Consider the following 12,580-nt stretch of genomic DNA (forward strand, 5'->3'; position numbering starts at 1 on the left):
GCATACTGTTGTGCTGGAATATAGTGTGACACAACAGGACACACAAACAACATGTCCAAAGCAGTAACATAATGAGCCAAAATATGTGGTTTCAGACAAAGAATCATTCAGTACAGATGGCGATATCATAAACCTCACAGTGTAAGAACGGCTGCTTACATACAGAGGCTTTGAAAATGTGGGAAAAGGGCCACGAAGCGTATCATCGAAACAAGCTAAAAGAAAAAAGCATTTTTGGAAGGGGTCTGGCAACGCTGAAGTTAAAGCTATACATATGGGCATGTCCAGTTGCCTTATAGCACAGGGAAGTCCAACTGCCAACCTTACTTTTTCAGGGAAATTGAAAAGGGTTAATAGAACCACATCTGCCTACTGGCTGTTCTGCTGGGTTATTTCTGTCAAAAGAAACCTCTGTGTTGATATACATTGCTTTTGCACTCCAACAATGTAATGGCACTTAAGGACAAGCCTGCCTTTGTGCTGATCAGCTGCTCTCCTAACCAAATACAAGCTGCCAGCTTAGCTGGTTCACACTGCTCGTTCTCTCCCACAGTTCTAGATACCTGTTGTTCTCAATCACAAGAAGCCCAACAAAATAACACGACAGATAGAGTCGCACAACTAATGTATAAACACAACAACAACAGGAAAGATAAATCAACCTACACACCAATATTGAGCTACATTATTTGCCAAGAAGGGGTCGAAATGAGCACTCATTTATTGACTTTATCCGAGTAACCTTTAAATTTCTTAATTAAACTAGTTTTGATGACCACATTAAAACTTTCTTCAAAAACTTCCTAAACTTAAATTTGATGCTGTCCCTGTGTAAACATTGAAATATTTACAGTAGTTAAGTCGATACTGAAAAGGTTAAAATACTGGGAAATGTCAGATTATAGATGTACAAGGACTACCATTCTGGATAACAATGTAACAACACACGAACATTATGTAGGAAAATCAATTTTAAGTAAAATGTGTCAAAAATATGGGCTTGTAAATTACACCCACCCATTTAAACTCCTCGGAGTTCTCACCTGCTTCTGAAATCCGATTGATTTCTCTAAGTTTGTCGGCGGTGGAGGGGAAGCCGTGGGCTTTGCAGCATGGAGGGAGCAGAGGAGTCAGTGTGTCTTTAAGCTCACTCAGGCAGCTCTGATTTCATGAGCCGATGCGCATCATACAGCGGCATTAAGCAATAGGTGGAACAGCAAATGGGACAAGATAAGAACAATATTTACAGGGCTGTTTACAGAAACGGCAGTATAAGCATCAACACTACAAAGAAACAAAAGGGAACCTTCGCAAAACTGGGCTCAAAGAAATGAAAAAAATAATGCGCATACACAAACAGAAAAAGACCAAAGTAAAAGGTTACAAGTAAAAGGCTCATGCCCCGTGGCAGGGAGCAAGTCACAAGAAGGAGGGACAAAAAACACAGATTACCCACATGGAAGCAAGATTTTGGAAGGGCACGCAGAGAAACAAATGAAACAATGGGCGGGTCTAAGCCCACAGAGTGGATACAACATGTCTCGAAGAGACAGCACTTGCACTGCCTAGGTGAGACCTAAAATGGGAAGCTTTAAGCCTGGCAAAAGGTTTATTTTGTCAGTTTGAAATGGCAGTTTAAACTGCACACACAGACTCTGCAATGGCAGGCATGAAGCATGGTTACAGGGCTACTTAAGTGGGTGGCACAACAGAGCTGCTGGCCTGGGTTTGGATTGTGTTGGATTTGAGGGTCCAGTCTTGTGTTTTTTTTTTTTTTAAATTTCTTTTTATTGAACAATCTTATCACCAAATTAACACATCAAGTGACTTCCTGATAAATCTTCAATGTTTCTAAGTGACATACCATACCATACAGAGTCTGTACAATGAAAGAATTTAGGGGATCAAGGGGACTCAGGCGCTTCCGCCTGACAGGTCGGCGGGTCACAAATATCACCCCTATAATGATTCCAGGCCTCCCAGATCCTGCTCCACTTCCTCGGACAACCCCTTGCTGAATAGACTGATCTCTCCCTAAACATACACCAGTCCAAGTCCTCCATCCACTTCCCAATCCGTGGCGGCTGGCTGGCACCCCACAGTTGGGCAATGTTCCGTTTCGCGATCATAAAAGCCAACGTTGCCCACTGCACCTTGTATGTGTTTAGGTCTGTGGGCTCCCAGACATTCAGGAGGCATCTGTGGGCCTCTGGCTGAAGATCTGTGCCCAGGACCGCCCGTAGTGTGCGGTGAACCTCTCCCCAATATGTTTGTACCCTTCTACAGTGCCACAGTATATGCCTAAACGTCCCAAGTTCCCCGCATCCCCTCTTACACTCTCCGCCCTCTGAACGACCCATCCGGATCAAACAGGGTCCTGTGACATATGACCTGTGTAGTATCTTAAGCTGATTGCTTGTTATTTTGTGCTAATCACTCGCCTTGAGGCGGAAAGCCGGGGCTCTTAGCGCTCGCTTGCGCTGCTATCTTTCTGTGTTATTTTTAATTGAGAAGAATTGCACAGATACTTTTGCCACTACGAACGCTGCCTTCAGCATCTAAAAATTGTAAGAACTGATCCATTTTAAAAAATTGTATATATCTTAAATAGCCCGTTTTTATCTTTGTTCTTACCTGGGGTGAGATTACTTCCCTCCAGGCAGCAGTCAAACAGGACAGCGCAGCTCAGCTGTGAGTGACGCTGGGCACTCCCCCCCACCCACCGGAGCCGCCATCTTGGGAAGGGAAGGGAGACGGTGCAGTCCATCGTCCCTCCTACCCTCCTCACTCACCAATGGATAAAAACATCTGCTCCGCACGTCCGCGCAGCGGGCGGGCGCAGCGGGCGCGCCGGCGGCGCGCCGAAGGCGCGCCAAAGGCAAGCCCGTCTGCGCCCGTCCGCGCTGAGGACGCGCTGCAGGACGGGCTGGACCCTGGGCCCCCAGGCATTGACGCGCCTTCCTCCCGGGGGGACCTTTATGGCACCCTTTTGTCCCTTAGACCCCCTGCGCTCTGCTGCCATCATCAGCTCAGACCCGAGGTATTGTGTCGCGCCCACCTGTGTCCCTCGTGCAACGTTCCTTTTGCCGGTCCTACTCAGGCCCGCACTTATTCAATCTCTTCTTTGCCGGCCAGTCATACCTCCCAATCCAAACAGGGATTTTTGATCAATGCGCGCTCATTGATCAAACATGGGATTGAATTTCACGATTTTGTTAGTTCAAGGAACCCTGACTGGATCTTTGTTACAGAAACGTGGGCTACTGAGTCTTCTGGCCATGATCTGCTTCTGGCCATTCCTGAAGGATACACCTTTCTAAGGTTAGACAGAGAACGCTGTAGAGGGGGTGGAATAGCCATTCTTTTTAAATCTACTCTCACATGTACCATAAAACCCTTATCGATCTCTACGGATCCTTTTGAGGCGCTATACTTTTGTATTGTGCATACCCCGGTGAGCTCCTTTTCTGGCATACTACTTTATAGGCCCCCTGGGTCCAGAGCTAATTTTTGCTCAGAACTTTTTAGAATTTTGGAACCTTATTTTGGTAGACCCCATCTCACTATTCTGGGCGACATTAATTTTCACCTAGAGGATGTTACTTCGAAAGAGACCTGCTCTCTGCTTAATTCTCTGGAGGCATGTGACTTTGTACAACGAGTTCTCCACCCGACTCATAAGGCGGGGCATATCCTTGACGGGATCTTTTCCAACGACCCTAGATTAGGGGTTGGGACACCGGTCCCGATTACCTGGTCTGACCATTTAGTAGTCCCGCTGTTTCTAGACATTCCCTGCCCCGTTGCCATTGAGGGCTCTGGTCAAAAACAATTCAAAAGGAGCTTCAAAAATTTTACTAAGGAGGCTGTAGCCCCTTTTATTCTCAATGCCCATATTTCAACTCAGCGGAAGGTGGATGAGTCGGCCCAAGAACTTGCTGATGCCATCACCAGAGCCGCTGACGAACTAGCTCCTCCTTCCCTGAAAGCTGCAGCTAGACAGAAGCCAACTGCCCCCTGGTTTTCCGTCGATCTGAGGCTTCTCAGACAAACTTGCAGACAGAAGGAACGTAGGTGGCGTAAATCCTGGGATCTCAAGGATAGAGAAGGCTATAAGAGCCTACTACGTGAGTACAAAAAGAGAGTCATTAAGGAAAAACAGGATTATTTTTCCAATTTAACCTGTTCTTTAACATCCTCCAAAGAGCTTTTCAAAATAGTGGACTCTTTGTGCTCTCTCCAGGCCCCCGATCCTGTAGTAGCTTCCCAGGAGCTATGCAATGATATATCAGACTTTTTCTACAAAAAGATAGATGATATCTACATAGCTCTAAAGTCGCAGGGGAACTCGCTTAATGCCGAGGATTTCTCCCAAATTAAACTTCTGGAAGCTTGGACTAAAGAATCCTCTCACTCCCTTGATCATTTCCCTGCCCTTTCGCTAGAGGATCTTAATAGCCTGTTGGACAAAACTAAATCGTCATCTCCACTCGATCCAGTTCCTCTGAAAGTACTGAAGAACTGCAGAGAGATCATTCTTCCTTCGATGCTGGAAGTCATGAATGGAGCATTGGAACAGGGCATCTTCCCGTCACTTTGGAAGAAAGCCATCGTGAAGCCGCTGCTGAAAAAGACCACCTTGGACCCTGGAGTACTGAAGAATTTTAGACCCATCTCTCTGCTGCCGGCCCCTGCTAAGATGTTGGAGACCCATTTGAATTTCCATCTTTCAAACTTCCTCGATACCTCTGGTTTCTTGGACGGGTCCCAACATGGCTTTAGAAAGCTGCATAGCACGGAGTCTGCTTTGACGAAAGTCATGGACAACATCCGCAGAAAAGTGGATTTGGGTCTAACCACCGTACTGGTGCTGCTGGATCTTTCAGCAGCATTTGACACCCTGTCTCCCCTTACTTTAACAACTAGGTTAAGGGAGGCAGGGGTAGAAGGACCGGCACTCAGTCTCCTGAGCTCCTTTCTTCAACAACGAGAGCAGCGTGTCATGCTAGGTGAATACCTCTCCCCCGCTAAGTCTTTGCAATGTGGGGTGCCACAGGGGTCGGCATTGAGTCCGACCCTGTTTAACATCTACGTGGCCCCACTTGCAAGACTAGTAAGATCTCAGGGGATGGAGGTAGTGTCGTATGCCGACGACACGCAGATTATGGTATCCCTGACTCACTCTGTGGGTGAAACCGCTTCTAACTTTAGGGCCTGCATGCAACTTGTTGCAGAGTGGATGATTGCCAACTCCCTAAAGTTGAACGGGGACAAGACAGAGGTCCTGGTCTTTGGCAAGGACCAGGGCATATGGTCAGATGATTGGTGGCCTCCTTCTTTAGGTAGCTGCCCAACACCAACACAATCTGCCAGGAACCTAGGCGTCATCTTCGACACCCAGCTCTCCATGGAGCTTCAGGTCAACAGAACGGTGGCTACCTGTTGGGGAGTCATCAAGACCTTGAAAAGAATCGTACACTACTTGTCCCCTCAGGCACGGAAACAGGTGGTGATCGCCCTTGTTGGCTCAAGGCTTGATTACTGCAACTCAGTGTACGCCGGGGCCAACAAGGGCCTGCTTCAGCGTTTGCAGGTCATACAAAACGCGGCAGCGCGGTTTGCTCTCGCTTTGCCCTGGCTGGCCTCGATGATCTTAGCGAGGAAGAACCTCCACTGGCTCCCCATCCCCTCAAGGATCACTTTTAAACTCCTCTGCCTTACATATAAGGCTTTAACTGCAGGCCCGGCTGATGCCCTTGGATCACTTCTCTCTAGATACGTTCCGAGTAGATGTCTCCGATCCAGTGAGCTTAATCAACTGGTAATTCCCAGAGCCAAGAAGGCTAGATGGGGGAGCAAAGCTTTTTCCATACTGGCTCCTCTGATGTGGAATTCACTCCCCCTGGAAATCAAAACATTGCCCTCCCTTGACCTCTTTAGGAAGTCATTGAAAACTTGGCTCTTTATCAATGCTTACCAGTAGGCTCTGTTTCTTTTCGCTCACAGTCTTTATTTGGATTAGGCGCCTTGACGCCCATTGGGCATAGCTGCGCAATATAAATAATGTTTCATTCATTCATTCATTCACCAACCTCAGCCGCATTTGGATTACCACCACCCGTGGGGAAGAAACCGCCTCCCGCCAGTCCTCATCATCCAGTTCCAGGCCATCCTCAGACCAGTGGCGTCTGACAGTTACCAACGGGTTCTCCATGTTGTTTATCACCTTCTTATATATTAAGGAGATGATCTTCTCGAGAAGATGCCCATCTAGCACTCTGTCCTCGAGGGGAGAGGCGTCTGGGAGTGTCGTTCCCCTAGGGATGTGAGTGTGTAGCGCATCAGTCTCGTGTTTTTAATGACTCGTCCACCTCTACAGTGAAGTGCATGTTTATGTTTTCACCTCCCCACTTCTCGCACCAGGGAAGAAAATATTCTGATTAAAAGAGTTTCCTTCTGAGCAGTCTCATTCATGCAGCATAGCACGTTTTAATGAGGTGAGAATCAGAATTCACTCTTATCAAAATCCTGCTCCAGGGATTCATTTAAGCAAGGGGGAGGTGAGGTCCAAAGTGGCAGAGTAAGGCCCATCCAATTTGGCTTCATGCATCAGGGAGTTGTGTGGGGAGTGGCAGGAGGCATCTATGTCCGGCCACTGGGAACTAGTTCATCTTTTCACTTTGTCATGTATTTCTAAACATACTATAAACACACTAGTTCATACAATTTTCATTATAAAAATAATTTATTTTTACAGTAGAATACCACTTTCACATGAATGTTTCTGCCACATGCACAAAGATGGAAAAGGCTATAAACAACAAAGTCTATATCCTATCATTCAGCACTTCATGATTGAGTCTGTATTTTTCTGGGTAATCTGTATTAGATTAACAGATGCATTTCAAATGTTAATTTACTGCAGAATTCTTATGAAAAATTGACAAATATTAACGATCTATAACTTTCATAACTGAAAGCATGCATAAGGATTTCAGCAATGGAACTGAAATGAGGCAATATGTTTTAAGTTCTTTTTCTGGAGTATTTTTTAAAATAAACACTGATCTAGGAATACTCCTCTGCAGGTTCATGAGAATCCAATTTTTGATAGCAAATACCTATATAGAACACCTACATGTATTTAGGCCGAAATATATCAGAGGCATTAGAGAATGAAACAGACCAAAAAAGTTAAATAAAAACAGAAATAAACATGTCGCACATAATGTGTTTCTTATAATGTTAACACTTTCCCATGAATGGTAATAAGGCATCAAGTATATTCCTGCAAGAAGTCATCAAATATAAAATATGTGAATTGCTTGAAATACATTTCAGAAACAGACACTCTAAACGTTTTAGTGAGAAAGTAATTTAGGTTTTAAAAATCATTATTTCGTTCAGCATAGGGTTGTTTAAAAATCATGTCCAGTCCAATCTTCGAGAGCACACTATTTTCCTCTAGCACTTTACATTCCACAAAAAGGTAAAACAACTGCAGTAGCGGGCAAAAAGGTAAGAGTTCTGTAACAAAGAAAGATCACATTTTCCAGGCACTTTGCATCATCAGAATGAAATAGGCATCGCTATCGATAGACGCACTCACTCCAGAATAGTAATTTAGAAATTCATCTTTTGTAACCTAAAACAAGGAAAAAAACTTTAGTTAGACCTTTGTTAAAAACACTCATGGATTAAAACGGGTCGTGACGGATATAAAATGGGCGTACCAGTTCTGCGCATTAATATAGTACATCTATTCATGTTAAGAATCCAAAAGTGTGAGAAAACTCAACACCTAACAATTTTAAAAATAGAAGTGTGAAGAAATACTTGTTTGTGTTACCCAAATGTGGACGTTAACAAATTTCTGTTTTTAAAACTCCAATATTATGGAATTGCCAATCCAGCTGGGTTGGGAGATTTAAAACATGGGAATCAACAGACTCCTAAGACTTAATTTCAAAGCTTTGCATAGGGCGTAATTGCAAGTGTGATTTTAAATATGTATTACAATATTATTCATAAAACTGGATACCGAAATCACCTCCAGTACTGGATTACAAGTAACACTTAGGACTAGACTGTAATCTTAGTTTTAGGACTGTGTCACAGATTTATTCATAGAAGCAGATCACAATCTCACCTAATGCGGGACTCAAATCTTATTTTAGGGCAGGATTGCTTTATAATTACAATCTTATACTTAGGCCTCAATTTCAATTGCATAATTACAATAGGACTATAATATTGATTTGAGAGCTGAATTGTAACTTTTTCTAAAGTACTAATTCTATTTCATACCGTCAAGAAAGAACAAAATGCTCCTAACAAAAGCAAGCAAAAGTTTAAATATTTTATTCACATGCATGCTTTGCCTTCAAAACATATAATAAAGACAGAAAAGAAACTCACCAACACCAGGGTTTAAAGTGAAAAAAGAAATGAAATGAGAAGTGTGTTTTTAAAAGGGTGAGTTTCTCGAGCAATGCGCTTCAATCAGTCAATCACTGGGATTTGTAAAGCGCTTGGCTGCTTCAAAGAAGGGTCTAAGCGCTCAAAGCAAAACTGAGTACAGGACCGGGCATTCAAATCTAGTTTTGATCTAACAGCCAGGTTTTTAAATCTTTCCTGAACTGATGCTCAGACTCCGCCATTTGGATTTTGGCAAGCAGGGTGTTCCAGAGTTTAGCAGTCAGTACTGCAAAGGATATACCTCGCTTTTGGGCTTTGGAGAACCTAGGGACGCGCATGAGATGGAGATGGTTAGATCTCAATGATCTTCCCTGCTGGTACAGGCCGAGTCTGTTTCTCAGGCAGCAAGGGCCTTTTCTGCCAAGGCTGTGAAAGCCATGGTCAGAGCCTTAAACTTGATCCTTTTGAAGCCAGTGAAGCAGTCTAAGATGCGGCGAGATAGGATAACGAAAAGGAACCGGACGAACCAGCCTAGCCTCCTGCATTCTGTATGATCTGAAGCCTATGGATCAGGTAGGCAGGTATCCCCATAGACAAGTTGTTTGTGAAAACCAAGTGAGTTGTCACAAGAGCGTAGATTACTGTTTTTCGGGTCTCAGCGGGAAGAAAGGTATCAGTTCCCTAACTGGTCGGAGTTTCAAGAAGCAGATCAATGAGAGTTGCCTAATCTGGGCTGTGAACGAAAGATCAGCGTCAAAAACAGGATCCCAAGGTTTCTGGCCAATCAGACCGGAGCCAGGGTGGATTCAGTTCGGCCGGCCCCAGAGGCTAGCGGGGGCGAGGCCCTCGGGTTGAAGAAAATAATCTTTGTTTTATCTGTGTTTAGTTTAAGAAAATTTGATTCCATCCATTCCACAACATCTTTTAGACAGTCTTTAAATTTGAGAAAGGCCGCCGCTGAATCTCTCAGAACAAGAACAGTAGTTGTGTATCGTCCGCAAAGGAAACTACCTTCACTCCCCAGCATTCAACAAGGGTGGCTAAAGGAGCTAGTTAGAGATTGAAGAGCAGCGGGCTACGTGCAGAGCCCTGGGGTACCCCATAGACAAGGGGTTTGGAAGAGGAGGAAAAAGGGTGATGAAGAACCCCCTGTTAATGCTCTTCCAAAAAGGATTTGAACCAGTATAAAGATGTGCCTTTAATGCCAAGTAGACTTAGCCTGTGGTATGTGCCACCCTGTTGAATGCTGCTGATAGGTCTAACAAAACCACCATAGCAGAGGAGCCAGTCTACAGTTTCTCTGACAAACTCCGACACTTCCAGTAAGGAAGTCTCCGTGCTGAAGCCAGACTGAATATCATGTAGCAGACTGTTTGCCACAATGAAGGATGATAGTTGGTGATTCACCAGCTTCTCCAGGATCTTAGATGGGCATACAGATGCTGAGCACACTTGAGTCTGCATTGTTTTTTTTTTTTTAGAAACAGTAGCAGGCATGCCTGATTCCATATGGAGGGGAAGATTTCAAATGTCAACAAGGCGTTCCAGATCATATTATATAAGCATTAATTGACTGTGCAGCCAAGCTAAGAATATGAGGGGGGCATGGGTCTTCAGGGGAATCCGATTTGCATTTTAATAGTCACTCGAAAGAGTCCTCTATCGAAATAGTACAGAATTCGGAGAAAATAGGTGAGTGGCTGGAGGGCAGTGCCAGTGTGTCAATAGTGCCAGCAGATCCCGGAAAGGTGGAGTAGAGTTTTTGGATCTTTTTATCAAAAAAGTTAGATAGCCTAGAGCAGAGGTTGTGTGAAGGAAGAAAGGTACTGTTAATCACTTCAGGGGAAGTGAAAGACTTGATGATTTTAAAAACTTCTCTAGATGTGTTGGAGGCAGATGCAATCTGCGTTGCATAGTGCTCCCTCATGGAGTTTCGGATAAGTTCATGAAAGTTCCTGAGGGCTGCCTTGTATGCCTGTTTAGCCTCTGTGTCATGGACTTTCTCCAGCTACGCTCGAGCTTTTTGCAGCAGCTTTTCTCTGCTCTTAGAGCAGGTGAAAACCAAAGTGCCAACTGCTTGGCTCATTTTTGCTGAATACAATTTATCAGGTTCACTAGGATCCAGTGCTGAAGAGATCCAGTTAATAAATAGGATTGTGTCACTAACTGGATTGTCTGCAAATGTGGGAAGAGTGTTTTGGAGTGAAGGCACAAAGGAATCCAGCGCGACTTTCCACCAATTTCTCTTCATTTTGTCAGAGCACTTGGCTTCAAGCTGGTTACGTGGACCATAGAAGAAAAAAGCAACAAGGAGTTTGGTCAGTCCACACCAGGTGTGTAGGGGGTGTGGTCTGGCGACAGAGGATCTCTGAGACGATAAGGTTCAATGTATTTATTGCCTTATTGGTTCAGGTCAGTAACATGTTGAGTCAGATTGAAGCCAGCCATGGTCTGGATTAGCTGACGATCATGATAGCAATTAGGGGGCATCAATGTGCAGGTTAAAATCTCCAAAAACTGTGAGATTGGCGTATTGTAGGAATAGATGGGCAATGGAATCGCATAGCTGTGGGAGGCAGCTATTGGGGCGACGAAGGAGAATGTGGCCGTAGGTTTGATGGAAAAAATGAGAACCACAATATTGCCAATCTGGTCCAGTGTGGAGGTTGAAGCCTCCCTGGTATCCCTAAAAGTGACGGCAACGCCGCCTCCAATCTTTCCACCATCCCGGTTTGCACATAAGATCTGATACCCTGGGGAGATGACCTAGGAAAGGTCCGGGTTGGAACTATCTTTAAGCCAGGTTTCTGAGAGAAACATAAAATCCCATTTATTATCAGATAACAAGGAACATTATGTCAGAGGAGTGTTTGGGGAGTGACCTGCAGTTGATCAGGCAACCTCTGTAGCCCACCGACCTATAACGTACCATAGACAGCTAAGTGCAAGGTCACCCAGTGATACGGGAGCGTCTCCTTGTACCTTTGGGGAGAAGCTGCAGGACTTGCACACAAATTCCACGGTACTCTCAACGCTGGGGTCATGCAGTGAGGTGAGAGTGCAAGGGCCCTGATTCAGGGATAAGAGTGCTTCCCTTCAGTAGTGGCTAACATGGGTGGAGGGAAAACAGGCAGCATGGCTGATGCTGGGCACGGCCCAGGCGCGAACCGGCGCAGAGGAGCATACCTCTGGGGTGCCCGTTGTGTGCGTTTACAGCAAGGGTCTACTATTAAAGGTGATTGGAAGCAGGTCTAATAACCATTAGACCGCTCAGCAACCCAAGATGGCGCCCGCAGTGGCCCCACGAGTCGGGGTGCTCCGCTCGAGTCAGTGTGAAGAATTAAATGCCCCCAACACTGATGAACACAAAATGAATACGCCTCCAGTAAATGCACAGAACTAAAGGGCAGTGTGCTTTGAATTAAGGATTATACCTCTGGTAAAGTGCGAAGTGCAGAATCAAAGCGAGTAGCAATTTAAGCTGTGTACTTCAGCAAGCAGCATTAATGAAAATTCCCCCAGTGAGTTCAGATAAACGTTAGTTTAAAAGCATTTAGTAAGTTAAAAGCATTCAACAATTTCAGACATACCAATTAAAACAATTGTTGAAAAGCCGGCAGTACACCTGAGCCAGCACTTCACAATGATTTTTGAAGAAACATCGCTTGTCTTAAGGCTATGATGTGCTTTAGGACAATATTCACATCAGCTCTTTCCTTTTTAAATGAAAATATGCTTAAAACATACTTTTTGGTAGAGTTGTGAAGGAACCAAACCACTATTTTATTCATTATGAGATGCAAGTGATCATAAAGGGTATATTGAAATTAAATGGCTTAACCACTCTAGTATTGTAACTTTTTTTGGTTTAGTTATTTTAGATAAGTTGTCTCTCAATTAATTGTCCTTCTGTAATATTGGTAGTATATGTTGTTGATATGTTGAGAGTGAATGCAAAACATCATAATTTTAGGGAAGAGGAAAATGTCTTGACGGAGAAATTGCAATTTTACCCCCAATGGCTAAAACAGACATTGGTTTAATAATGTCTATTAGTGAAATTGTAATTATATATTATTTACATTTGGTTTTAAGTTTTTCTTTCTTTCTAACTCATGCCACCCTTTTGTATGAATGATACACATTATATCTGTTTTCCCTT

General features: G+C 44.2%; 1 protein-coding gene across 2 annotated transcripts in view; it reads right to left on the reverse strand.

Annotated features, from left to right (window-relative positions):
* Positions 1-6,726: 6,726 nt before the first annotated feature.
* Positions 6,727-12,580, reverse strand: part of CAPSL (calcyphosine like) — a 171,837-nt gene continuing 165,983 nt past the window's right edge. For both annotated transcript variants that reach the window (XM_085631014.1, XM_085631006.1), the window contains one exon: positions 6,727-7,645. In XM_085631014.1, the coding sequence (XP_085487140.1) occupies positions 7,544-7,645 (102 nt within the window). In that variant the 3' untranslated portion in view covers positions 6,727-7,543. The remainder of the gene's footprint in view (positions 7,646-12,580) is intronic.

This window comes from Triturus cristatus, chromosome 2_1 (genome assembly GCF_964204655.1).
Source record: "Triturus cristatus chromosome 2_1, aTriCri1.1, whole genome shotgun sequence".
Lineage (NCBI taxonomy): Eukaryota > Metazoa > Chordata > Amphibia > Caudata > Salamandridae > Triturus > Triturus cristatus.